At 47.0% G+C, this 27,877-nt stretch overlaps 1 protein-coding gene across 1 annotated transcript in view; it reads left to right on the top strand.

Annotated features, from left to right (window-relative positions):
• Positions 1–27,877, top strand: part of ZNF292 (zinc finger protein 292) — a 219,832-nt gene that overhangs the window by 166,573 nt on the left and 25,382 nt on the right. The window contains exon 7 of the mRNA XM_069235570.1: positions 8,022–8,163. Within this exon, the coding sequence (XP_069091671.1) occupies positions 8,022–8,163 (142 nt within the window). The remainder of the gene's footprint in view (positions 1–8,021; positions 8,164–27,877) is intronic.

Below are 27,877 nucleotides of genomic sequence, written 5' to 3'. Positions count from 1 at the left end.
CACTGTTCCTCCTCCTTAAAAAAAAAAAAAAGTCTCCAAGGACCAGGCTTCAGTTCAACCTCAGCCTTGTCCATCGTATTCTCCTGTACTTCCTCCTACTTCTCCACCACCTCCAAAATCCCCACCTGAGCCACAATTTTCTCCACAAGTTTCAACACCATGTCACGGACTTGATTTAGGGGACATTCCACAAGATCTTGACCCATGGGATTCCTATGATCCAGATCCCATATTACCTAATGACCCTGACTTATACCCTGCTCTCCCTTCACCTCCTGAAGATGCAACTTAATATCAGCAGGTCATTGCACAGGCAGCTGCGTATCACAATCTACAAATGCACACTGCCCCTATTGAAGAGGATTTTCTCTTCGATACACTGATTATCACCCATAAAGTCTGTTTTTGCCTATGTTACTAGGTATGCTTAGACATGCCACATACATTTTTAAAGAACCTGTTAGGTCTAGAGTTGTTACCTTATGGGTCAATAAAAAATATAAGGCGACACCTACAGACCGTATATATATTAGATCACAATTACTTCCTGACTATTGTTGTAGGCAACGTGCTAACAGCAAAACAGAAGATGCATAACAAGAGCAAAAAACTTGATGCAGCAGAGAAAAGAATACCTGCACAAACTGCCAATCATTGGTGTAATGCCAATTAGCAGATGCTTTTGGCATGTTATGGTAGGGCCCACTGGGACGAGATAGAGGATCTTCTCCAGTACCTCCCAGAGTTGCATTGCAAAAGGGGACAGGAAATAGTTTCATAAGACCAAACTACTTTAGGTGTGACACTGATGCAGCTGATAAGATACCGCAGCACTTGGTATTAAAACCAGTATTATCATTAGAAGGCATGCTTGGCTGAGATGTTAAGGCTCCAAGTCAGAAATTCAGCAGGCAGTTCTCAACATGGCTTTTGACAGGGAACACTTGTTTGGTCAAGAGGTTGGCACCACCATAGAAAAGCTCAAAAAGGATTCTGAAACCGCAAAGTCTATGGGGCCCTACTCACCACACAAAAATAAAGGTACTTTATTTTTGGAACAAATCACCACAACATACTAGACAGGTAACCCACCCTTAGGAGGTAAGTAATACACTAAATATATACACTGCTTTTCAGAAACAGGCATAGGAAAGGTTAGAAAACAGTGCAAATAGCAATAACCAAAAGTGACCCTAGGGGGAGCACAAACCATATACTAAAAAATATGGAGTGCGAACAAGGTAAAATGTGTAGAGGGGAGCTGGGGGAATCAGAAAACCACAAAGGTAAGTACCACAGTACCCCTCAGTGACCAGGAATGCAGGAGTAAAACACTGGATTTTCCCCAAACCACCCAAAAGGAGGAAAAGAAGAAAAAGACACCCAGACAAGACTGACTGCAAGAAAACCAGCGGTGTATTCCTGAAGAAAGAAGATCTGTAGAGAGAGGGGACCAAGTCCAAGAGTCACAATGGAGTCCAGGAGTAGTAGGGGCTTCTACCCACCCAGCTGTGAATGCAGGAGTTGGTCGACGGTGATGAAGAACAGGTCAGCACTGCATTCCTGGAGCCGGAGAAGAGTTCTTGAAGGATCCAGATGAAGCCCCAAGATGGAAGGAAGATTGCAGACTGGTGTCAGTGCAGGAATTCCACCAACACGTTTTGGTAAAGGCAAACTCGCGGTTAGTGAAAAAGAGGTGTTGCCAGGGACAAGTAAGGCCCAAGAAGACTCAACCCAGGAGGGGGAGTCACAGGGGACCTTTGCAGAGAGTCCACAGGAGCAGAGGCAACACCCACAGGAGTCCCACAGTACGAGGACACAGCCACAGAAGAAGCCCACACAGCACTACAAAAGAGGATCCCACGCTGCAGGAGATCCACACAGGAGGCAGTGCTTTGGAGGATGGAGTCCTGGGGGCTGGAGCTACACATTGCCTGAAGATCCCTTAGAGGAGATGCAAACAAGCCTTGGCAGCTGCAAGAGACACAGTGTACAGGGGTACTGCCCTGCATATGAAAGGCAAAGGCTTAACTCCCCACAAAAAAGTTGGACAGCTGGCAGAGAGTACCAAGAGGACTACTCTGGACTACAACCCGTGATGCAGGATCCACACATCTCAGCAGGAGAGGGGAGCCATGCAGCCGGTCGTTGCTTGTTGTAGGTGCTTGTTGTTGCATGGAAGTGGCTCCTTCACTCCGAGAGAGATTCCTTCTTCATGTGCAGGCTGAAGAGTTGCAGTCTTCTGATGATGCACGGCGAGGGAAATGTTGCAAAGTTGGCAGGAGCCCTGGAAACAATGTTGCTGAAGAGTCCTTTCTTCTGGGAAGCAGCTCGTCGGGTCCTGGAGCTTCCAGTCGCTGTTCCAGAGGCCAGAAATCAAAGCAAAGGTTGCAGAGCAATCCTGCTTGAATCTTGCAAGCCGAGTCTGAGGACCCACCCAAGAGAGTGACTCTAAATAGCCCTTAAAGGGGCATTGGTCAGCTAACCAGGTAAGCACCTATCAGGAGGGGGCTCTGATGTTACCTGCCTGGCCATTCATATGCCCCCCAGAGTTCCCTGCCAACCTTGGAAACAAGATGACAGAACCCAGGAACCCTTTGGAGGAGCTCTGGGCACCACCCCAGGGGTGGTGATTGGCAGGGGAGTAGTCATTCCCCTTTCAAATGTCCAGTTCAGTGCCAGAGCAGGGACCAGGTGGGGGGGGTCCCTGAACCGGTGTGGACTGGTTTATGCACGGAGGGCACCAATTGTGCCATTCACTGCAAACCAGTCGCTTGGGGAGGCTACCCCTCCCAAGTCAGTGATACCGATTTCCAAAGGGAGATGGTCCCTCTCCCAAAGGAAGTCATTCGTTCTGCCTTTCTGGGCTTGATCAGATCAAGCAGCAGGAGGGCAGAAACCTGTCGTAGGGGTAGCAGCACCCGGGCTGCCCAGAAAACCCTGCAAGACTAGAGGTAGCAATGCTGGGGGTTCTCTAAGGAGCCCCCAGAGTGCATGGAATCATACTTCCAGTACTTGTGACAGTATTGGGGTAGAAGTCCAACATGTTTGATACCAAACATGCCCAGGTTTGGAGTTACAATTATGTAGCTCAACATAGGTAGTGACCTATGTCCAGTACACATATAAAATGGCGTCCCTGCACTCACAAAGTCCAGGGAAGGGATCTGGAGTTTGTGGGGACACCTCTGCTAGTACAGGGGTGCTCTCACACACAGGTACCTGCACCCTGTCCTCTGGGCTGAGGGGGCCTACCATAGGGGTGACTTGTGGTGACCTGTCGTGAAAACGGGTGCATGCACCAGTTTCATGCAGGATGCAATGGCAGGCCTGCAGATCCTTTTGCAGGGGCTCCCTGTGGGTGGTAGAATAACTGCTGCAGCCCACATGGATCCCCGGGAACCCCAGTGCCCTGGGTACCATATACTAGGGACTTATGTGGGGGGACCAGTATGGCAATTGTGGGAAGAGAGTTACCAGCAGCCAAATTTAGAGACGAGAGTACAGTCACTGTTGTCCTGGTTAGCATGATCCCAGTGAGCACAGTCAAACACACTGACAAACAGGCAAAAAGTGGGGGTAACCAAGCTAGAAAGAGGCTACTTTCCTACAACCACTAATTAGGATATGCTTCAAATCCTCATCTACTGAGCCTTCCACCTCCCAAACCAAGCAAGGCACCCATTACTATAATAGAGGTTCCTTCAGAGGTGCAAATAATAAAGGTAGAGGAAAGGCGTCCACCTATAGAGGGTCTGCCCCTAACACACACCCGTGACTTCTTACGCCAGCTTGCACCTCTCCAATAGGGGAGAGACTACTGCATTTTTATCCACAGTGGTCCAATATCACCACAGATGAGTGGGTTCTGTCAGTTATCCAACATGGTTACTAGGAGGAACTCCCCTCTCCCCCCCCACCCCCCCCCCCCACCCCAACCAAATATTCCCCCTTGCGTTCACAAACTTTCACAAGCTCATCTTACTCTTATAAATTATTTTTTTTTCTCTTTAGTTCCCATAGGAGATTTTGCTTGTCTGCAGCAAAAAATGCTGAGCAGATTTGCGCCACACTTGGCATAAAACTAAAACCGTGCTTAAAAAATGTTTTTGGTGACCTGAAACGCATGATACTAGATTGCACCTTTTCCAAGAAGTTCTGGACAGAACTGTAGACTAAGCATGGAAGACCACTTATTATGAGGTATCCTTGTATCAGTCGGTCTTAAAGCCATTTTCTCAGAAAGAAAACACCTTTCTAAACTCCACGTTTACCAGAGAAGCAGAGAACTCACTAAACACATAATTAAAAACTCTGTTTAGGAAAAAAGATAAAATATGGTACAAACCAGACACAATCATGTGCCTCCACTGTAAATGCCACTCCCCCATTCCTCCTCGCTCCTACCCCCCATGGCCCCATACTCCCTATATCCCCCCCAAACCGTTCTACCTCTTCTTTTTCTCTTAGTCTCCTTTCACCTTTTCTCTCACCGATCTTTCTTTTTCCACCCAACCTATGATCCTAGCCGGGTGTAGGAAGTTTGCTCTGTATATACTATATCAAAATGAGATATAGTGTGTACAGAGATCAGGGATTCTTCAGAGGCTTAAGTAGATAATACAAATTTTCTATTTTGCTGTAGTGTGGTCGAGCAGTTAGGCTTATCAGAAGGTAGTGCAAAGCATTTGTTGTACACACACAATCAATGAAACACACTCAGTGACTAACTCCAGGCCAACTATTTTTATATAGCAAATATATTTTTTGTTTATTTCTAGAACCACAAGATTCAGTTTGCAGGTAAGTACTTCATTTGCAAGTAAGTAGCAAGCATATGTATAAACACCACTTTGTTTCAATTTGGTAAGTTAAACGGTTTTCAAATAAATAGCAATAATCTGTTTTAAGCTAGTCCTGCAGGATGCATCGCCTTTTTGTAGCAGGGGCTTCAGAAGCAAGACACAGGGTGGTTGGGTTGGGGCCAAAGCAGTTGGTGTCTGCACTCTTCTCTGCTGGGGATCAACTTAGCAGTCCTCCTTCTTGTGTTTTGAGGTCGCCAGGAATCTGACGAGCTAGTTTCAGGGGAGCCCTTAAATCCTGGATATAGAGGCTTTACAAGGGTCAGAGGGCAGTAGCCAGTGGCCACTGTCCATGAGGGTGACTACACTCTTCCGGTGCCCACTCCCTTTGGGGAGGGAGACACACACCAAACACTATTGGTCCCTGTCATCCAAACCAAGATGGAGGATTCTGCACTGGGGGGAGGAGGTGGGTGTTACATTAGCTCTGGACACCCTAGGGGTGGTCTTAGCTGAAGTGGTCACTCCTCCTTGTTTTTCATAATTTCCTTTCCGGACTTGCTGCCAAAATAGGGCTTTGTCCGGGGGGCGGTCATCTCCACTAGCTGAAATGCCCTGTGGCCTGATCCTTTGAGACTCACCACCAGGTGTTGCAGTTCCTGCAGGGGGAAGATGTGAAGCACCTCTAACCAGTGTATGCCTTGTTTCTGGCCACAGAGAGCACAAAGGCTCAGGGCCAGGGTCAGAAACTCATCTGGAAGTGACAGGCTGACACAGACCCATCAGTTCTGCACTAGACGTTTGTCTAAAATACAGGGGCATCTCTAAGATGCCCTCTGGGTGCATTTTTCAATAAATCGAACACTTGCATCAGTGTGGGTTTATTGTGCTGAGAAGTTTGATACCAAACTTCCCAGAATTCAGTGGCGCCATCATGTAGCTGTGGAGTTCGTAATGACAAACTCTCAGCTCATGTACTATATATGGCCACACTGCACTTACAATGTCTAAGAATGGACTTAGACACTGTAGGGGCATTTTGCTCATGCAGCTATACCCTCACCTGTGGTATAGTGCACCCTGCCTTAGCGCTGTAAGGCCTGCTAGAGGGGTGATTTACCTATGCCACAGGCAGTGGTTTGTGAGCATGGCACCCTGAGAAGGTGTGCCATGTCGTCTTTCTTTTTCTGCCCACCAACACACACCGGCAGCAATGGCAGTGTGCATGTGCTTGGTCCCATAGGGTGGCATAATGCATGCTGCTGCCCTTAAGGACCTTCCCGGGCCACAGGGCCCTGGGTACCCTTTACTAGGGACTTAGCTGTGTTCCAGGGGTGTGCCAATTGTGGGAACAATGATACATTTTTAGGGAAAAAACACTGGTGCTGGGGCCTGGTTAGCAGGATCCCAGCACACTCTGTCAAGTCAGCATCAATATCAGGCAAAGGGTAGGGGGTAAACATGCCAAAAGGCGCACTTTCCTAGAGCGGGGTACTGTATCTCATGTATACTGAACTATTCCCCCACAAGTCTTTTTACTCTCAAATAAGTATCAAGAATACTTGCTTTAAAACCCTCACATATAAACATCCTCACTTGGATATTTCTCCTCCATGAGACTCCTTCAACACTACATATGCTAATGTATTTAAATGTAACTTCTATACCCTACTGCATGCCTGTCTTTCTGTATTTGTACTATCTCTGTATTCATCTGCTTGAATACAAACCTTAAAAAATATTGAGCTGAAAAAAATGTTCCTTTATATGGTGTACCTCCATTCAGTAGTTTGTTTTATTAGGTATAACCGTTTAAAAATGTCACAAGTTGGGCCTGAATGGTAAAGTTTTGAATATATCTGCAGTTTAAAATCTCAAGCCAAAAAATTTGACCGTAGTAAACTGCTAGGGGCACCTAGATTTGTGGAAAAAATGCATGTGAAAAAAACCTTTAAAAATGAGCTTTGGGCATGAAAATCAAAATGTTCACGAAAATGTCAATTCAGTTATTTTGAGAAGACCATAAAGGTGCAATTTTATGGTGGGAATCAAGGTTTTCATTAGATTTATTAGTGTTTAGCAAAACATTTGTCAAAATGGGAAAGTAATTATGTTGTTAAAAAATGCAGCGCGCAGCCAACAAAGACTGTTTACACTGGGGGTTAGCTACCCACAGCAGGTGGGCTGCGCTGTCTGGCCACAGGCTGTCCCCTCAGGCTAACCCGTGCTGCCCACCGCAAAGGCTAGGCATAGCTGAGGGTTACCTACCTGCTGCGGTTTGGGCCGTCATGGCCAGACTCACTCTTCTAGTGCAGGCAGACTTACTATTGCTGGTGGTGCTCAGCACAGCTGTAGCCAGGACACCATCAGATTGCAGATTAAGAATTGCAACAAAAAAAAAAGGAAAAGACAGTAGACCTCTTCCATCTGTGCACCTAGGATCTGGTACAACATCTCTATAACCATCAGGACCCTCCAATGGCTGGTACAGTTTATGAAACCGTTGCAGACACACCTCTTTAAAGACCAGTATATAGTTCACAAGCCAGCTACCTCTCCTATCACTCCCTGGTTTTACACTTGTCTTTGTCAGTGTGCAGCATTCTCGTGCCTTGTGGCTAGGTTTGCGCTATAGAAGTACTCCATACATACATGTTACGCTGTTGATTTGTCTGCTAGGGCTAATACCCAGGAGGGTCAAGCTTCTCTAAAGATTTATTTGGGGCAAACCTTCTCAAGAGGAGGAAGGCACTGCTGTGAATTGTGATGTGTAGTTATGACTCTGGGGCAGATCTAGTGTTCATGACACAGAAGTTACTGCTTCATCCTAGTGGCTGTCTGGTGAGTGCATCCTTTCCTGATCTGTATCTTATTGTACTTACTGCATACCTGAAAGATTGCCTGTATGTCCGAATACTAAACATGACTTCCCTCATTGTAGAAGTACAATTTAAAGAAGTAGTCACCTTTCGTTAACGCCTGCAGCAATTCCAACTATTACTACTCTTCTCATTTTTCGGGATTTTTTTTTTAAAAAATGGGCTAGATAAAACCTCTTTTGGTGAGACTATGTTAAGCAAATTGGATTTTTACAAGCTGCTGTCTGGCAGCTGGGGTATTAATTCTAGTCTGATAACTATTACTACATGTAAGTAACTTTCTCATCTTGTCTTTCAGCTCCATGATGGCTTTTAAAATGTTACTTTTTTCTATTTGTAGGGAATTGACATTGTTCTGGAGTAAACTACAGCAGCGAGTGGATCCTTCTGTACAAGTCTATTTAGAAAGGTGTCGTCAGCTTTCTCTGTTAACCAAAACAGTGTATCACATTTTTTTTCTGATCAAAATCATACAGTCGGAGGTAAATATTTCTTATTTGTATTTTATGGCCCTCGTAAATTATTTTTCTACGTGTTGATTGTGGATTTTTAATGTGTGTAGCCATTTTGGTAGTATTCTTATGAAGAAATGATTGCTACAGGAACGTCTAAATTCGTTGTTCTCCAAGCATACGGTCTCTTACTGATCTTCAGATGCAAAGAAAAAATGTAAGGGTTTCTCTTACTTTTCAGTTATAGGAAGGTAGCGGTGTAGATTGGCTCAAACCAAAGCTGTTTCTTTATAAGGGACTTAGCTAGTGATTCTTTATATCCTCTGTCCAACTCTTCTGCTGCCATTGCGGACCTGAAGTACATCCCACAATTTGTTTTAAACTCAATTCTCCTTCTTTTATTTCTGTCTGTGGAGACTGCCTTTTTGGGCAGTAGGTTTGCTCAGTTGGGGGTTTTAGTTGATGATTCCTTGTATATTGTCACTGATTTCCGTCACCGGAAAGACGTTCTGAGATTAGAAAAGTGTTTTTCCTCTACATTTATAGGATTGTGAGGGGAAAACAAAATAGCCATTGCTGGGCTGGTGATGTGACCTCATAGAGCAGCCTGATTCTCCAACCAGCTTAAGAGTTATGTATCTGTAGAGGGTGCAGTCATCCATGTTGATATCCTAGCACTGTGCAGATCTGTGAGGCTAGCCCCACAGGGAGGATGGTGACTTTTAGAAGAGCCAGGAATTCAGCTTTTTGTAGAAATCAAGAAGTGAGCAGGAGGTTCTAATGTGTGTTGGGAAGTCATTCCACGCTGTAGTAGCTATATATGAGAATGCGTGACCTCCAGTTCTGCTTTTGTAAATGTGCTAGACTTGTGCTAGTGAGAGTCCAGCTGAGCGTCTAGTGTGACGATGGAAGTAAATAAGGTTGTTCAGGTAGGCTGGGCCTATGTTGCGTAGCACATTGTATGTGTGGGTGAGGATTTTGAACTGAGCATGCTTGTGTATTGGGAACCAGTGTAGCTCCCTTAGATGTGGTGCAAGATCGACGTGAGGGTTGAGTCCTGAGCCTGGCAGCTGCGTTCTATATGATCTGTAATTTTTTCATGAGGATTGGTAATTTCTGTGTAGAGGGAGTTACCGTAGTTCAGCCTCCTGCTCATGAAAGTTTGAGTGATGGTTTTCTTGTGCTGTCCAGTAGCTATTTATATATCTTTCTTAGTATCCTCCACATTTGTAACTGGATTCTGTGATCATGCAGAGAGTGAACTTGTTCTTCTTGTTGGGGGAACTTGTTCGAGAGGAACTGCTATAAGAAAGAAGGCTGATGTCTTGAGTGTGAACAATGTTGACCAGTGGGTCATGTAGATGTTGAAAAAGGTGTGGCTATGTGATGATCCTTGGGGTACTCTGCGGATGAGTTCCCAGGCTTCATAGGAGTAAGAAGGATGGCCTTATGGGTTCTTCTGGTTAGAAATGTGCAGTTAAGTTGAAGGACAGGTCCATGGATATCAGTCTTGTCATCTGATTAGAATGGGACGGGAGTCAGTGTCAGAAGATTCTGAGAGTCCACTAGGATGCGGGCAGCATTTTCTCTTCTGTCTAGGATCATACATATACTGTCCGTTGCTGCAATGAGGGCTGTTTTTGTATTGTGGTTTGGTCGGAATTCTTGCCACTTGGTGTTGAGCTGGTGGGTGATGAGGTGGTCTGTGATGTGCTTGCTTTTTCCAGGACTTCGCTGTGAATGGTAGGAGGGTGATTGGTCTATAGTTTGTGAGGCTGGCCAGGTCTGCTGAGGACTTCTTTAATGTAGCGTTGACTGCTGCATGCTTCCAGAAATGTGGCTGTGTCAGTGAAGGTGTTGAGTAGGAGAGTGAGATCTTTGTTGACTGGGGTGGTTTCTTTGTTGAAGGCATATTGGGGCAGGAGTCTTACAGGGCCCATAGTGGATAGATTTCATGATGGTACTGCATCTGTTTTGTCTGTGTGGATGTTGTTACACTGCTGTGGGTGTGTGGTTCATCCAAGGTTGGCAGACTGATTACAGTGGTGCTTGGGTCAAGTTGGGGGCCAAAGTTATATATGGTTGTGAGTTTGCTGCTGAAGAACTCCGAGGGGGTCGTTGCACAGTTCTTGTGAAGGCGTGGTGCTGCTCGCAATGGCTGCAGGTGTGATGAAGTCCATGACTTTGGAGGTAAATTCTTTTCAGATGTTAAAGCTCGGGTCGTTGCAGTCTGCCAGGGCCTTACTCTTGGTGTTCCTTGTATCTGATAGAGACAACTAGCTGCAGATTCCTTCTCTTAGAATTATCCCCCAGGCATCAGACTGGATCTGGAAATTTTTCTTCAGCAATACCTCTGTGCGTCGGTAGAGGGCGTTGAGTGACTCCGCAGCAATGTCTTCCCTGGCCATGACATCAGCGGAGTCCATATATTCCCTCCTCCCACACGCTGACGTCAGTTTCTTCGTTTCCGTTCAACAGTGCAGATCCAGTCTAACAAGTACGTCTGAACCTTTTGGCCTTTTCCTACCCGTTCTTCGTGTACTTTTGTACTTTCTTTACAATCTAATAGTGTATATGCCTTCTGGGTTTAAACCCTGTGTATCCTGTTTCCGGCAGTTGTCAGTCATGGTTCTCCATTCCGTCTGTTTATGATGTCTGGGGTCTCATCATCATGCTGACGACTGCAACGCCTGCCATGGTTTGAAGCCGAGGTCTTTGAGGGAATGTCACATGAAGCTCCTTGCGGTGCGAGCGGACAAGACCTCTTCTCGCTGGCGTCAGAGTCCGTCGTCTTCACGATCCCGGGAATGCTCCAGAAATCATTCTCGGTTGGTTCCGTCGGCCTCTGGTGGTCCTTTGGTGTCCCAGTGTAAGTCTTCCTACATGGCATCATACCCTTCATCATCACTGCCCCCGCGTTCTCCTCTTGTGGAGTCCACACCTGAGTCAACCTCTTCCCTTCCGCCATGTCCCGGCTCTGGGGTGACTGTGGACTAAATGCGACTTTACTATGCGCCCCTTCAGTCCATCTTTGGTTCTTCCCCTCCCTTGGGGGCGCCTTCTGGCCCTATGGAGGTGCAGAGTGCTTTGAGGGGGTCTTCGCTGGCAGTTTCTACCTCTGTGCCTGTTCACACTCTCGACTCTGATTCTGGAGTTGGATCAGTGCCAGTGGATGGCCTCGTATGACTTCCGACTCCTCCAACTGATCATGTTGTCCTGACACCCCTCACAGATCTGTTGGGTCAGTCAACTCCCCATGACGCTCGTATACTTATTTCACTGCAGTCAGACAACACCACTTCCAATATGGCATCCCCCACATGCCAACGGCAGGAGCAGCACCATGTGATTTGGATGTGGTTCCTGTGCTGGATCCTCATGCTCCCTTTATGGGGCCCCTGCCGGGTTCAGCCTTTGATTGAGTGCTTGATTTAGCCACTGCTATTGGCCTAGACTCCTTGCCGGCACCTAGCCTACTCTCGTTCCTTGGATTGGTGATGGAAGACAGCACTGCCTTTGCAGATATCTTGATGAGGGTGGCTGATGTTTTGAACTTGCACTTTCCTATGGTGCAATTATCTACTGAGTCGTTGTTAAATTTTAATCCGGATCAGTCTGGCACTGAACTTGTTCTGCCTTTTTGCGAGGCTCTGAATTACATTCTTCTAGGTGTCTGAAATCAGCCTGTTTCTGGTCCTTCGGTAGACCATTCTGTCTCACACAGGCATCGTCCGGCAAAGGAAGATCCCATGTGACTTCGCCACCGCCCTACTCCTGGGGGGTTTCTTGTCTAAACTGCTTTGGCCATTCCTGCTTTAGAGCAGATTCCTCTGACTCCGCCGCAAAGAGATTCTAGTCAGTTGGATGCCGCTGGCAGGCATCCTTTTGCCTCTTCTAGTGCCGCTCTTTGTTCCACCAACACTTCTGTGTGTTGGCCTGCTTTTCCCATACTCTCTGGGACTCCGTAGAATGTTTATTGCCATTGCTCTCTGAGGATGTTCGCACTGCCCTAACACCTTTGATCAGAGATGGTCAACAGGCTGCTTGACTCACTGTTTGCTCAGGTATGGCTTCTGCTGATTCCATTGGATGGATCATGGCTACCTCTGTTGCCATACGTCTCAGGTCTTGGTTGTCAGCTTCAAAGTTTTCATCTTCAGTGCGGGATGCTCTTCTTGATATGCCATTTGATGACAAGTCTCTTTTTGGGGGCGCATGCAGATTCGGCTTGATCATGCAGCTATGTGCTCACCTGTGGTATAGTGCACCCTGCCTTAGGGCTGTAAGGCCTGCTAGATGGTTGACTTACCTATGCCACACGCAGTGGTTTGTGGGCATGGCACCCAGAGAAGAATGCCATGTCAACTTTACCTTTTTCTCTCCACCAGTGCACACAAGCTGCAGTGGCAGTGTGCGTGTGTTTTGTGAGGGGTCCCTTAGGGTGGCATAATACATGCTGCAGCCCTTCGGTACCCTCCCTGGCCACAGAGCCCTTGGCGCCTCAGGTACCTTTTACAAGGGACTTAGCTGTTTGCCCGGGGTGTGCCAATTGTAAAAGTAATGGTACAATTTAGTGAAAGATCACTGGTGCAGGACCCTAGAGTACACTCACTCAAGTTAGCATCAGATATGACGCAAAAAGTGTCTGTATGTGGAGGACGGGGTAACCATGCCTAAAGGGGCACTTTCCTACAGCTTGTCCTCCATTATCAGCCTGGCATTGTATGGTTCATTGCGTAGTTCATAATCTGAGGCGGCAGTGTCCAAGAGCACAAGTATTATCTCTGTATTTGTCACATGAACCATATTTCCGCTTCATGTATGTGGATATTACCCTCCCCCATCCCTGGGCCCAAAGATGGCAGGTGCTATTTCATTAATGGTATAACAGATATAGTAGTTATGATCGTATGATATGTATGGGAAACAGAAATATATTTTTATCTGAACCTGTTTCTTTTTCCTACTCTGATTTGCATTACCTGCTCTAAATACTCACTGATGTGTCGTACCTTGCATTGTTCTGAATAGCAAATATTTTATAAGTGATGGCCTACTGTGCACAAAATTCATGATATCTTGGTTGATGTTTATGCATAAATACACTATATACTTTTATACAACTCTGTGTGAATTCTCATTTGTAGTGTATTTGTGTTACTGGTGTCAGTGTGTTGTGCAAACGCTTTATACATGACCTCTGGGGATAAGCCTGACTGCTTTGTTCCAAGATACTGGAGTTAGCACAGAATATTTTTGGTCTGTAACTGACTTGTCCTGACTAGAGTGGTAGGTTCTGCCTGACTGAGATGCATACTGTGGCCAACCAGAAACTCTATTTCCAATTCTTTTTTTTTTTATATATATATATACATTTCTATTTTTTTAATGTGTTTTATGTTTCAAAGAACCTTAATAAAGTTGGTGCTTTCATAATGTATTTTTTTGTGTTCTGTGAAGGGTCTATTGCTAGGAGTCTCAGGTACCTCCTTCAGTAGCAAAGGTATAGATATTTGTATGATACTGGTGAGGACACCATAGCATGTTGCAAGTTACTTAAGAAGTTTCTTGTGCAAGTTCTTTAATGACCTCTTTTTAGAAGTGACCTCTTTGGTTTTCTTTCTAATACATTTCAATGTTCCCGGCACCATTACCAGATAAGTAACCTTCAGAAGTATGAGGCAGGAGTTTAAGTTATTTATGTGAGATACAGATTCATAGTGTTCTTTTACGATTAATGCCTGATCATGTGTCAGCAATGTAAAGGCAGATGATGCAATTCTGTGGGAGGATCGGAGGCAAGGATTATGCTCTAAAATTTCATTCCTTTAATATTGCCAGTGTTCTTCAACAATAAAGAAAAACAACCTTTCCCAAGATGCTGTAGGAAAGGACTACACAAGTAACATTGAACCAATCAGAGATCAGTACTGCAAGTCCATATAAGTTAACAGCTCCTAAGACACTTCCTCTTTCTTTCCTGCTTCCAGCAGTGAGATAAGTATCTTTATTGTCGACGCTTTATTCTGCCTTTGTTTGTAATCAGTGTTTGGTTTTTCTCACTCATGTAGGGTTTGTCATGGGAGCACATCCAACAACCATACTCAGGGCCCCAAGAGTGTGGTGAGGCCTAGAGGGCAGGTTGCCGACGTGTGTCTACTGGTCAGCAGGGAAGCGCATTGCCCGCAACTTCCCTGATTATAGCCTTCTTGTGCCTGCCTCCCCCGAGCTGCCACAGAAACCTGATGCTCTGCAAGTGTGGGGTCAGTATTCATCCTGGGAAACTGACACTTTTGAAGGTTGGCAATCGCTACATAACCCGTTCAGGGCGCTGCACAGCATGCACACATTTCCCACGTGAGTCGCGCTAGGCCGCTAGGGGCTGTGCCAGTGTAGTATGCACCCTTCTGACACTAAAGGGTGCACAGCCAGTTTCTTGACCAGCAATATTTAAACTGCTTTGCACATGACAGTGTCTGCCCGTTTTCACGTGGCTCATTATTATTTGCCCTGAGGGCCTTACAAATTTACTGGGCCTCCCCAGGTATAATTGACGGGCTCACTCCCGTATTTTGAACTCCCCCGTGGCTTACATAGTGGGAGATGTGTGTTTTTGTCTCTTAACCATGGCCATGCAATCCAATGAGGATGGAGAATATTGTGAGGAAGAGATTCTCGGTCCTCCCAATTGATAGTGAAATTTGCGACTCAATTCACCAAGTGGTGGCCTCGGCCATTGAACTGCTTGAAGGGTGCCTGCTACAACTGGCCTATTCATATGCTGTTCCCCTAATACATCAGCGGACCCCTTTACCAATGGTTCAGTGCTGGGTTGCAAGCAACAGACGCAGCGTACACCTAGACACCTGCTAGAGGCGGAGGTGTACCTTATAGCTTTTGTCTGGCTTAAAAAGGTGTTTCTTGAGCACCCTGCTCCCACAGGTCTGGAGGTCCCAGGGGAAGACCTTAGCATTCTGGGAACAACTGTGCCCCCATCCCCTCTGCTGATGAGGTTGACGAGGGCTCTAAAGGGGACTCCGCAGATGAGGTGGTCCCCTTCATGTCTTGACGGCTATCTCCGCTTTCTACCCCTAATCCCACTGACTCCCAGGGGGCAGGGAATTCCTCCGATATGTTAGAACCTGGGGACTTAGGTCAGCGGAATGGTTTCCCTCAGATAAAGTGGGCACATGCATGTCGAGCTGTCTTACCTGGCCACCTTTTTGCAAATGTTTATATGGGACTCTAAGAAGGGCATTGAGAGGTCATGGAAGTCCTGTCATGAAAACCTCTTCGTCATTGGCCCCCTCACGAAAATTCTGGAGTTGACGCAGGAGATTAAAGCCTTAGGATCCTCTCTATCCCCTGAGGTCATATCGGGCTGGGTGGAACGGCCGTTATTTTCCTCTGGAACGCGAATTGCGTGCTCTTTACAGATTGCTGTTCCTTTTTAATTAGGGTTGATTCAAATTTGGGGGACCTCCCTTCCATGTAAACGGGGGGCTGCATAAGGTCATCTCTTTGGGGAACCCTTTGTGAAGGAGTTAAGAACTTTCATGGCTGTCTTCACTTCCCTTGACAATGCGCAAAGTTCCATAAACAAAGTTTTCTACCCTCATGTTTTTGTGAACAATGTTGCAAGCAGAGTGTTTGCCGTGGATGCAAATTGTCGGTTTCTGGAGTGTCCAGTCGTGGTTCCAGTGGCTAGAGGTCAAAGTAGAGGTTCCAGAGGAGCGCTGCTGGAGTGTTGCAGAGGAGCCCTGCTGGAGTCCTGCAAGCCTAATCTGAGCACCCACCCAAGAGAGAGACCCTAAATAGCCCAGAAAGGGGTATTGGTCACCTAGCCAGGTGACCACCTATCAGGAGGGGGGCTCTGACGTCACTTGCCTGACCTGGCCTCTCAGATGTCTCCAGAGGTCCCTGACAACCTTGGGTTCTAGATGACCGAACCCAGGGACCCTCTGGAGGAGCTCTGGGGACCACCCCTGGGGTGATGGACAGGGGAGTGGTCAGTCCCCTTGCCATTGTCCAGCTTTGTGCTAGAACCGCGACTGGGGGTTCCTGAACCGAGGTAGACTGGTTTATGCTAGGAGGGCACCCAATGTGCCCTTCAAAGCATAGCAGTGGCTTGGGGATGCTACCCCTGCCAAGCCATCTATCACCGATTTCCAAAAGGAGAGGGTGTTACCCCGCCACCCCCAAAGGAAATCCTGTGTTCTGCCTTCCTGAGCTTGAGCTGTTCAAGCAGCAGGAGGGCGGAAACCTGTCTGAGGGGTGGCAGCAGCTTGGGCTGCCCGGAAAACCCCAGAAGGCTGATAGGAGCAATGCTGGGGGTCCTCTAAGGAGCCCCCAGAGTGCATGGTATCATACTTCCATTACTGGCAACGGTATTGGGGTATGATTCCGACTTGTTTGATACCGAACATGCCTACATTCGGAGTTACTATTATGTAGACGGACATAGGTAGTGACCTATGTCCAGTACACGCATAAAATGGCGTCCCCGCACTCACGAAGCAGGAAAATGGAACTGGAGTTCGTAAGAGCCCCTCTGCTAGTGCAGGGGTACCCCCACACACAGGTACTGGCACCCTGCCCTCTACATGCTGCAGCCTGTGGGGGTTCCCTGGTACCCCAATGTCCTGGTTACCATATACCAGGAACTTGCATGGGGGCACCAGTATGACAGATGTGGGGTGAAAATGGTTCAAGTAACCATGTTTGAAGGGAGCGAGCATAATAATGGGGTTAAACACACTGACAACAGGCAGAAAATGGGAGTAACCATCCCATGAGAGGGTTTTTTGGCTTGCCTAGCATTGATATTTATGCATTCTTTGTTTTTTCCAAATAACAGCTGTTAGAGAGATTTCTTCCTACTTCAGGGGGATCTCCTTCAACAGTCATGAGAATTGAGTAGTCCCACCCGTCTCCAGGATCCTGAATCAGTTCTTTCAAAATATAACCCAATACATTTCATTTTCACCTTAATTAAAAAGACCAGGTCTTCTGATGTAACATGATTGCTTTGAGCAGCAAATAAAACAGCCTACATTTCTGGCAGATTCAATTAATGTACTTTGAAAGCTGAAAATGTATTCCAGCAGAAAAGTTACTAGAAACCTAGATGACTATAAAAAATAATAATAATAATAATAATAAATAATCTGATAGACACTTCTAGTTGCAGACTCCTTACCTTTGAATTCCCCCAGGCGCCAGTCTGGATCCGGAGATTATTCTTCGAGCAGTACCTCTGCGCACCTTCAGGTGGCGTCGGTCGACTCCTTGGATGTCGTTGGCGTCGTGTTCGCCGTGATGACGACGTGGTCGTATATAGGTGCTACCCCGGCGAGCTGACATCAGTTCTTTTCTTTCTGCGCCAGCCTATACGCAGATACGGAGAGAGCTACCTCAGTCACTTTTTGACTACGACAATACTTTTGTTGAATTCTTTTTGACGAGGTCATGGATGTGTCGAGGGATATCCCCCACAACCGGTTTTAAGTCCAGCGACTCCTTTCACCGAATGATGTCGGTGACGGATCCGCACCTGGTGTGCCAGGAGCGTGATCACGACTTGAAGTCGTGCTCCAAGTGTTGAACCATGATCTTGAAAGCTTTGAGGGAGCAGTCCCTAAAGCTCATGGAGGCCAACACTCGACTCTGCGGCGCTCTCGTTCGAGAGGAAGGTCTCGAGACCGGATGCGGAGTCACCACCACTCTTCATCCTTGAAGTCATTGGGACATTCGGGTCATAAGAAAAAAGTCGAAGAAGGACAAGCGTTCTTTGACTACACCCCGTTGCTCGGATGATGTGACGTGGGAACAGCATCAGTGCTCTTTGCCTCCGTCCTCAGAGCCTTCTTCTGATTTGGCCCACGCTTCCCCAACTTCCCAGGAGCCCGGAGCCTCCCCTGCCCAGCTCAAAGAGTTTTATGACGCAATAAGCCTCATTTTTGGGCAGACCGACCCACCTTCAGTGCCCTCGGGCACATGTGTGTTGGTGGAGGGGCCTCTCGGGTTTGAAGTCATCGGCTTTGCCACTGCTCCGGATCCAATCGTGGATCCGTTCCGACGTCGGTCATGCCACAGCGACCTTCCCTGGTGTCTGGTCAGACATCAACGCTTCCGACATCGGTTGGGCCCACAGTCAATGTCGATCCCATTCTCATACCTGACGACCCAGAGCCAGAATGACCTCGCTAGATGCCAATTCCGTTCTCTATGAGCTCTCCTGGGGCCAGAGTTGATCCAGACCGTTATGCTTATGGGTATGGATACGGGGAGAGTTTGGAGGGGACGCTGGACATTTTAGAATACCAGCTTGACCACCAAATGGACTGGGTGCAGGATTTGGGTGATGCCAGTGGTCTAGACACCACCCCTGACCGTGGTATGCTCTCTCCTCCTACCGTGGCTACGGAGGAGGGTGCCTCATACTCCATGGTGGTGAGAAGGGGCGGCTGAGGTCTTGGACCTCGAGCTACCTTCTGTGGCGCTTAGGCCTAATATCGTAACCAACGTGCTTCAGCCGGGGTCTTCCTCATCAGAACCCCTTCTTCCCTTTAATGAGGCATTGACTGGGTATTTGACGTCATTTTGGGTATTTGGTCCAGACCCAGCATGATTGCCCACCGCCATCGGCCTGCGCCGGAAGACCCAAAACTCCCCACCCCATGCCCAGGAGCCTTGTCATCCAGGCTTCCTCTTGCTCTGGCACATTCCCTGCCACACCCCCAGATAGGGAATCAAAAAGACTGGACAACTTGGGGAATAAGTTGTTTTCTTCCAACAGTCTAGCGCTGTGGTCTGTGAACACAGCATGCCTTTTGGGAAGCTGTTTCCTTGCTCTCTGGGATACGGTCGCTCAAGTGCTGCCTAGAGTTCCAGAGGAGGCCCGGACTATCCTTTTACAAACTGTAACAGATGGGAGGGATGTGGCAAAGTTTGATTAGTTGTGGACTGGATACAACCAACTCTGGGCAGATCGGTTGCATCAATGGTGGCATTGAGACGCCACGCCTGGCTGAGAGCATCTGGCTTCTCAGGGGATGTCCAGGAAACCTTGATGGACATGCCCTTTGACTGCACACGTCTCTTTGGAGGCAAGGGGGACTCAGCGCTCGAGCGAATTAAGGATTCCCAAGCCACGGCCCAGTCCCTTAGCCTTGCGCCTGCTCCTAGACCTCAGCAAGTCCACCTTTCATGGCTATGGAAGAGGCACCCAACTGCATCCTTTCCCCCCCCGGCCATCGACCCGCGCATGCTGTACAGCCCCTCCGCAGCCGTGGACGCGGAATCCCACACCCCTGGGGATCAGGGAGTCAGCGGGTCACCCAGTCCATCCCAACCCCCGCTTCAGCCTCCAAACCTTCCTAGTCCGCGGGTACATCAGGAACCAGTTGGCAGCAGGATTTGCCATCACCTGCCCCAATGGCAATCCATTACTTCGGACAGGTGGGTTCTCCAGATTGTCCGAAGGGGCTATTCCCTCTCCTTCGAGAAAACTCCTCCAACCATGCATCCTTCTTACAATCGCATATCGGAGGATCATATGGCGCTTTTCTGCAAGGAAGTCAGAGCCCTTTTGGCCAAAGGAGATATAGAGAGGGTTCTGTTGCTAAAAGTAGCTTGTTGTTGCTACTCCCGCTACTTTCTGGTGCTGAAAAAGGACAAGGGTCCTAGTCCTATATTAGATCTTCGGTCCCTCAACCTCTTCCTCAAGAAGAAGTTAAAAAGGTTGACATTGGCTCAGGTCCTATCTGCCCTGGATCCCGTAGACTTTCACATTCCCATCTTACCAGCCCATAGACGTTACCTACGATTCGTGGAAGGTCACAAGCACTTTCGGTTTACCGGGCTCCCTTTTGGCCTTACCATTGCCCCTCGGGTGTTCACGAAAGTGATGGTAGTGATGGCAGCTCATCTGCGCAGGTTAGGGGTCCCAGTCTTCCCCTACCTCGACAATTGGCTGTTGAAGGCGAACTCGCCCCAGTCGTCTCCCACCTCCAGACTATGGTGAACCTTTGGCATTCGCTGGGGTTCACTATCAACATGCCGAAGTCACACCTGACTCCTTCTCAAATGCTCCCTTCCATCAGAGCTGTTCTGGATACAGTACAGTTTCGGGCATATCCTCCTGAAAAGCGAGTCCAGGGTGTTCGGGATATGATACAGATGTTTCAGCCTCTTTGCCTCCTGCATCCTGCTAGTTCAAAAGGCCAGATGGCATTTGTAGGCTCTGCAGTGGGACCTGAAGTTCCAGTGGGCGCAGCATCAGGGGAATCTCTCTGACAAGGTCCAGATCTCGGAAGGAACTGCAAGAGACCTGCAGTGGTGGTTAACGAATCACGATTAGGTCAAAGGCAGATCCCTCTCCTTTCCCCAACCAGGTCTTAGTCATGACAGATGCGTCACTCCTGTGATGGGGCGGCCACATGGGCGAGGCAGAGATCAGAGGCCTCTGTTCTCCAACAAACTGGGCTTCATATCAATCATCTGGAGCTCCGAGCGATTTGACTAGCAGTCAAAGCATTTCTTCCCTCTCTCAAAGGGAAAGCAGTGCAAGTGTTCACAAACAACACCACCGCCATGTGGTACTTCAACAAACAAGGCGAAGTGGGGTTGTGGACACTTTGTCAAGAGGCTCTTCGCCTCTGGGCTTGGCTGGAACATCAGGGCATTTCCCTGGTGGTTCAACACCTGGCGGGCTTCTTAATGCCAGAGCAGACGAACTCATCCGACGATGCATGGTCAATCACGAATGGCGTCTCCATCCGGAGGTGGTGCAAGGTCTTTTCCTTCAGTGAGGAAAACCTTGGTTAGACTTGTTCGCCTCCGTAGAGAACGCACAATGTCAGCTATTTTGCGCGTTGGAGTTTCCAAGGCAGCACTCGATTAGCTACGCCTTTCGTCGCAAGTGGAATTCAGGCCTCCTTTACGCCCATACCACTTCTGCCCCAAGTTCTGAAGATCATCAGGCATGACCAGGCCCAAATTATACTGGTGGCTCCGGACTGGGCACAAAGAGTCTGGTATCCCGAGCTGTTAAGCATGGCATAGCGCCTCCAATCAGACTTCCTCTTCGGGAGGATCTTGTGTAGCAGCAGCAGGGGAGGGTCCTCCATCCGAACCTGTTCACACTCCGCCTTCTTGTGTGGAGATTGAGCGGCAACAGTTGACGGTTTTTGACCTGCCACCTGAAATCTGTAATGTTATCTTGACATGGTGCATCGACAAACCTGTCGATCCTCTATCTGCTCCTCTTTCTCAAGCCCTCCTCTTTATTTTTTCCCTTGCCCAGCAGGGCTCCACCCTGGGAACTCTTAAAGGATATCTTTCTGCTATCTCTGTTTTCATGAGGTTACCAGATCAGCCTTCTTTATTTAAATCTCCTATTGTTGGGAGGTTTCTTAAAGGCCTCACACACCTCTTTCCTCCTACCCCCTTCATCATGCCCCAATGGGACCTAGTATTAACATACCTTATGTGTGCCCCGTTTGAGCCGTTTCACATCTGCCCGTTACGGGTCTTACCCATCAAGACTGTCTTTTTAGTTGCCATTACCTCTCCCCGCAGAGTAAGTGAGCTTCAGGCTCTCATCTAAGCCTCCTTTCCTGGCAATAAATCCTGACAAAGTGGTACTTCGCACAAGGGCTCCTTTCCTACCTAAAGTAGCGACAACCTTCCATGTCGGACAGTCCTTCACTTTGGATACATTTTATGCACCCCCACATCCCTGTCATGAAGAGGAGAGACTCCACTATCTGGACCCAAAAAGAGCATTGGAGTTCTGCCTTGATCGTACCAAAGACTTCCGGGTGGATGAGCAACTCTTTGTGGGATATGTGGGTGCGAAGAAGAGGAAGGCGGTGCAGAAGAGATGGGTGCTCTTATACATCAAAATGTGCTACACTCTGGCTAAGAAGCAACCTCCTGAAGGTTTGCGTGCCCACTCCACCAGAGCTACTGCTGCTACCACAGCGCTAGCACAGAGCGTTCCAGTCCTGGACATCTGTCAGGCAGCGACGTGGTCATCTCCTCACACTTTTACCACACACTACTACCTTGACAGTCTGGTCCGCAGGGATGGCTACTTTGGTTGTTCGGTCCTACAGGACTTCTTGGTGTGATCTTGGTTCGCAGCCCTCCTGGGGATGGTATTGCTCGGTTATCTATTCAAAGGTAAGGAATCTGCAACTAAAAGTGTCTATCAGATGAACAGGTTACTTACCTTCGGTAACAATAAATCTGGTACAGACATATTCTAGTTGCAGGTTCCTTACCGACCTGCCCTTCCTTCCCGCACTGCCAACTGATTTTTCTAGGGACAGGAACTTCCCCTTAAGGGCCCTAGTTTTGGTGCACCACTCTGTGTTCTTCATGGCTCCCCACTATTGGCGTGGAAAGTTGTGAAAAGAATCTGACATCAGTGCGCCGGGGTGGTGCCTATATATGACCACGACGTCATCACGGCGAACACGATGCCAACAACACCCAAGGAGTCGACCGCCAGTTGAGGGCCACAGAGGTACTGCTCGATGAAAAAATCTCCGGAGCCAGACTGACGCATAGGGGAATTCAAAGGTAAGGAATCTGCAACTAGAATATGGGGGTCATTCTGACCCTGGCGGTCCGAGACCGCCATGGCAAAAATGACTAAAGCACCTCCAACAGGCTGGCGGTGCTTTCTTCCCTAATCTGACCGCGGCGGTACCGCCGGGGCTGGCGGTTTCCCGCCGTTTATGCCCCGGCGGTGATAATCCGCCAGGGCAGCGCTGCCCTGGGGATTATGACCCCCTTACCGCCAGTCTGTTTCTGGCGGTTAGCACCGCCAGGAAGAGGCTGGCGGTAAGGGGTGTCCTGGGGGCCCCTGCACTGCCCATGCCACTTGGCATGGGCAGTGCAGGCGCCCCCTATCAGGGCCCCGGCCAGCTTTTCACTGTCTGCATAGCAGACAGTGAAAAGCGCGACGGGTGCAACTGCACCCGTCGCACGGCCGCAACTGCACCCGTCGCACGGCCGCAACACCGCCGGCTCCTGTGTTGCGGCTTCATTCCCGCTGGGCCGGCGGGCGCAAACTTGGTTTGCGCCCGCCGGCCCAGCGGGAATGTCAGAATGGGGGCCGCGTGAGTGCGGCTGCATTGGCGGCCACATGGCGGTTTCCGCTGCCAAGGTCGGAATGACCCCCTATGTCTCTTGCAGATATATCGTTACCGAAGGTAAGTAACTTGAACTTCACAAACCTTTCTAAAGGAAACAAAGGAAAGGGCAGTGTAGTCATACAGGCTGCAAAGATCCTAGGTTGAGAAACTGACACTGCATTTTTAAAGCTTCTGTACCTTTCTGTGCCACATTTTGCCCTGTAGGTGGCAGTTACGTCGGGTCTGCATTCTTGTGTTGGGATCCTAGACCAATGGGCTCTGCTTTTCTTAGATTTTTCCTTGAACTTTTACAAATCTCGAGCAAAGCAACCTCACTAAACGTCTTTCAACTTCTGGTCATTTTGTAACAGAAAATCACTTTCTGCAACGTGTCTGAACTGTGGAAGAAAATGTTCAAAACTGATCCAAGATCTTTGTATACTTTGCCTTCTGTACATCTACATTTAGCAAATTCAACCACTGCTGTACGTTTACCAAGCACACCCTGAGGGACTGTGAGAAGATTAGTTTTCATAGAAAGGAAAAGCAGCACAAACAGAGTTCCTTTCAGGCAGTTCCGGGAGGTCTGATGAGCAAGGAGATGGTCATTCCTCTAACAGTACTCTTCTTGCCATCTCTGAAGGTCCCCCAAGAGGAGATGCAAAAGAAGATACCATCATGAAAATTAAAGCTGCCTGACTTGTTAACCTTCGAGGACTGGTTCAACACCGAAGGCAATGTATAAGTCGACACATTTTACGTCCAGGGACAGTTTATCTTCTTTTTCCCTTAAAAAGTCCAATGAATAGGTCAGAAAGACAAAGACAATAAAGTTACCACCATCCTCAAACTCTTTAGCACTCCAAGCCCTGTTGAGTATCCAGGCCATTGCCTCTGATTGTTGGTCATACAGGATTCTTCAGCTCTGCAACCCAAGCCTTCTCTACACCTTTCAACACTTACTCTTACCACAATGCCTCCTCCTGAGCTCAGACCTCATCTAATCGAGATTTCACCCAATGGTACCCTCTTGGGTTTAGCCTTCCACAAGACCAACTTTTGGCACCAAGGAGGTCTAAGATACAGTCATTTATTCCAGATGAAGAGGACGATTGAGGTCCCAACATCTTTGTGGCGCTGCAGACAAACCTCCTCTTCCAGACTTGTCTCTTCATGGAGACATCACTCTAGTTTATGCTCACATTCCTCATGGTCTTTAACATCTTCTAGGATTGGATGGTATTCCCATAACTCCTCCTTCTGAATCTCTTAGGTTGATATTAACACTTTCCAGAACGTTCTCATCAGAGGAGAAAATAAGTTAACTATTTCTCTGCAGAGTATAGACCACATCCACTTGGTGATATTTGAAACACTTCATCAGAAGTCACCCACCGTTTCCAGCTGTGGTGGTGTTTTGAAACCATCCTCAACTAAAGCATCTCCTTCCAGGCTGCAGAAGAAATTCAATCCTCCTGGTTAGAAGCCACTGTTTATTGCAAATTGGCCGTTCTCCTGGTTCCTCATATATGCCTACCACAAGTTTCATTAAAATGTCCTTACTTTTACAAAGGTGAAAGAAAAACATATTTGCTAGCAGCACAACTACTGTGTATTTTAATTTTTCAACACTATTTTAAGTGTATATTTGGTGTCTCATGATTTTCTATTCCTTAGCTCGTTTGTAAAAGTGCAGATATAGAAAAAGCAAATGTTGTCTATCATAGGAATTTCGTTATTTTGCTTTGTTGGGGACTTTCTTTCCACTCTTAAGTGGATCCTTTGCATCGGTGAAACAATTCAGTGTTTTTGATTTTAATGAAGTCACTTGACATAAAATTAGTATTGCAGGAAAGTCACGTTTTCTTCCTCTACCTCCTATGTGCACAGGTTAAGAGTAAGGCAAAGTGATTCCACAAGTCTTTCCCAGACATTCTAGCCTAAAGTAGCAGTTGCTCCTCTATGGCACTTATTGTTTTGGTTCTTCAGTCTTCTCCAGCATGATGATTAGCCAGCCTAGAATATCGGGTGAGCTATTTCGCTGTAGAGCAAACCTGGCCATTCTAGAAGCTGCACCTTTGGAAAGCAGTGTGCATCTCCACCCTTTGAATGGACTACCAGTGTACATAATCTGATGTAAGAACAATTTGTAAAACCACTCTGATTTAACTACACATTGTTTGTCTGGAAGATAATGCTGTTATGGCTCCTCTATAACATGTACAGTGGTACCAATCCATTGGGTGAAATGCTCCCATCACAACTAGTCACACTTATGTCCACGGTGGACAGACATCTTTTCGTTAGGTTTCAAGCAGTGTTTGCTGGACTTAGACAAACGTCCAGATGGAATCGGTATACTGATGTTTCTTCAAGCCTGTCTCAGTGAGAGGACTATTGTATAGACGGCTGTGCTGCGGGTTGGTAGTCCCTTTACACTGCTGAACAACGAAGTGCTCAGCCTCATCTTCAAGGCTCGGATTTGTTCACAAATGCATGTGTTCACAAGCTTAGATGACAATATACAAACTTCATACCCAGGTTCAAACTAAAGCATTCCTACACCAGTGTGATATTAATCACACCACAAAAGCCCCACCATTTGTATTTTCCATATTTCCATCAGTTGTCTAAGGGGAGCCCAAGACGCTGCCATGCAGGCCTGATTTTCTTCACAACCTGCATTACATGATTATCTACCACAGCCTTCCGCTGTTCTGCTTGACTGATTGTACAGTAATTTTATGAGGGAAAAATATAGATTCACCATTTCGCAATAAGTTTCTAAGTGGAAAAGATTCTGCGACTTCTGACTGAAAAAGACCATTAATACTACAGCATGCCAGGAGGGAACTACATTGCTGTACCTTTTCTAATCACATTTTGTGTTTATGGTACATCTGGTGATTTTTCAGAGCCTTTGGAAAAATTAACTCTCAATTGTACTTTTTCACCGTGTTCATGAGGAGATATCTTTGGAGGCATCATAAGGTTTTTCATTGAACCATACCCTGTGTGCTAATATACTACAGCAAAACTGATGGTGCTACCTTTGAGCTATGCATAAGTCATCCCCATCCTTCGTTGAAAGCCATTTATCTACTGAGAATTGCTTCATGTCATAGAATGAGTGAGATCCAGTCATCATGTTCTCATGAACCAAAGGTTGGTGTTCTAAAGAAAAGGTGATTTTTGAGGACACATGCATCCTTTCTTTCAAAGGTGGTCAGATGTCCATGTCAGTAATTCCATATCTACCCTCACCTTCCTAATCCATTCCTCTCAGATGATAGATCGTTCACTTTCTTTAAATTAAGAGTTTTGTTCTGTTACCTGGATTAAACAAACAATAACATCTAAACAGTTCTTTCTTCATTGGGGACCCTCTAGTACTGATTTAGCAGCATGTTAACAGTTCATTGAGAGATGGACCATTTCTCTGGTATTCTATCTTTCATAGATTCACTTGCTTGAACCATCCCAGTCATCGAGCTCGGAGTAACACTGGATCATTACAATAGCAACATAAGTTAAACATAGCCCAGAGGCTAAAAATATTATCACTTGAGTAGCCTACTCACCTTATTTCAAAAGAACCAAACTTCAGCCAGTCACATTGAAGCAGACTGAAAACCACACCCTAATAAGGAGCCTCTTTAAGGTCTATTTAAATTACCTCAGGTGAGTCTTTTTCTATTCTGATAGATATTTTCATCATAGCTTTGGACGTAAGCAGACTTTCCATGAGAGTTGCTTCAGACTGACTTTCTAATGTCAGTCGACAAAAAAGCCCTTTCTAACCAAACGGCACTACTGAAAAAAAAGACGTTTCTTTGATCACCTCATTTCTCTTTCAGGGGATCCTCATCAAAGTCATAAACATTGAATATTCCCGCCCTTGTCCGGGGACCCCAGAGCATATATAAAATACACATATATAAACTATGAAATATGCACGAAAAATTTATATAGCATTTTTAGTAGACAAATTTTCATACTAAACTCATATATACATGTGTAAAACAGCAGTGCAGACTATAGTCATAAACAGGCTAAAATGCTTTATTTCTATGGAGTTTTTTTTTTTCTTTTCAATTTGTTCTCAAGATTACAATAAGAGAAAAATATCTACCAAAACCACACCACTGAGCCTGGGGAAATCAGCAGTAGTAATCATCAGAGAAAAAAGATAAAAAACTACATTGAAAAACACTAGAGCATTCTTAGCCAATAGGCTGCATGCAGGTTAACACAGGAGAACCATAAAAACTTTGGCACCGTGCCTTTAAGACCCTGAGCACCTCCAGTATCCCACCATGCCTCAGGGGTGAAGGAGAGTTGACAGTTGTTTCACAGTTAGGTCAGTTCTTTTTTCCGGCTTCTTCTGAGAGGATCCTGGAGCATTGAGCTCTCAGTTTTTCTAAGAAAAATACTTCAGAACAGCGTTTTTTCCACCTTTACTCGACATCGAACATCATTGTCTGAGTCTGGAAATCTTTTCCTGACTGAAAAATACCTTCACTTTTTGTGAAATGCCCTTCCTGTGGGAAGAAGGCGGCCCAGTCAGATCCACACACTCTCTGCATTGTGTGCTTGCC

The sequence above is a fragment of the Pleurodeles waltl genome, chromosome 5 (assembly GCF_031143425.1).
Source record: "Pleurodeles waltl isolate 20211129_DDA chromosome 5, aPleWal1.hap1.20221129, whole genome shotgun sequence".
In the NCBI taxonomy this organism is placed as follows: Eukaryota; Metazoa; Chordata; class Amphibia; order Caudata; family Salamandridae; genus Pleurodeles; species Pleurodeles waltl.
This window is presented reverse-complemented; position numbering and strand designations above follow the sequence as displayed.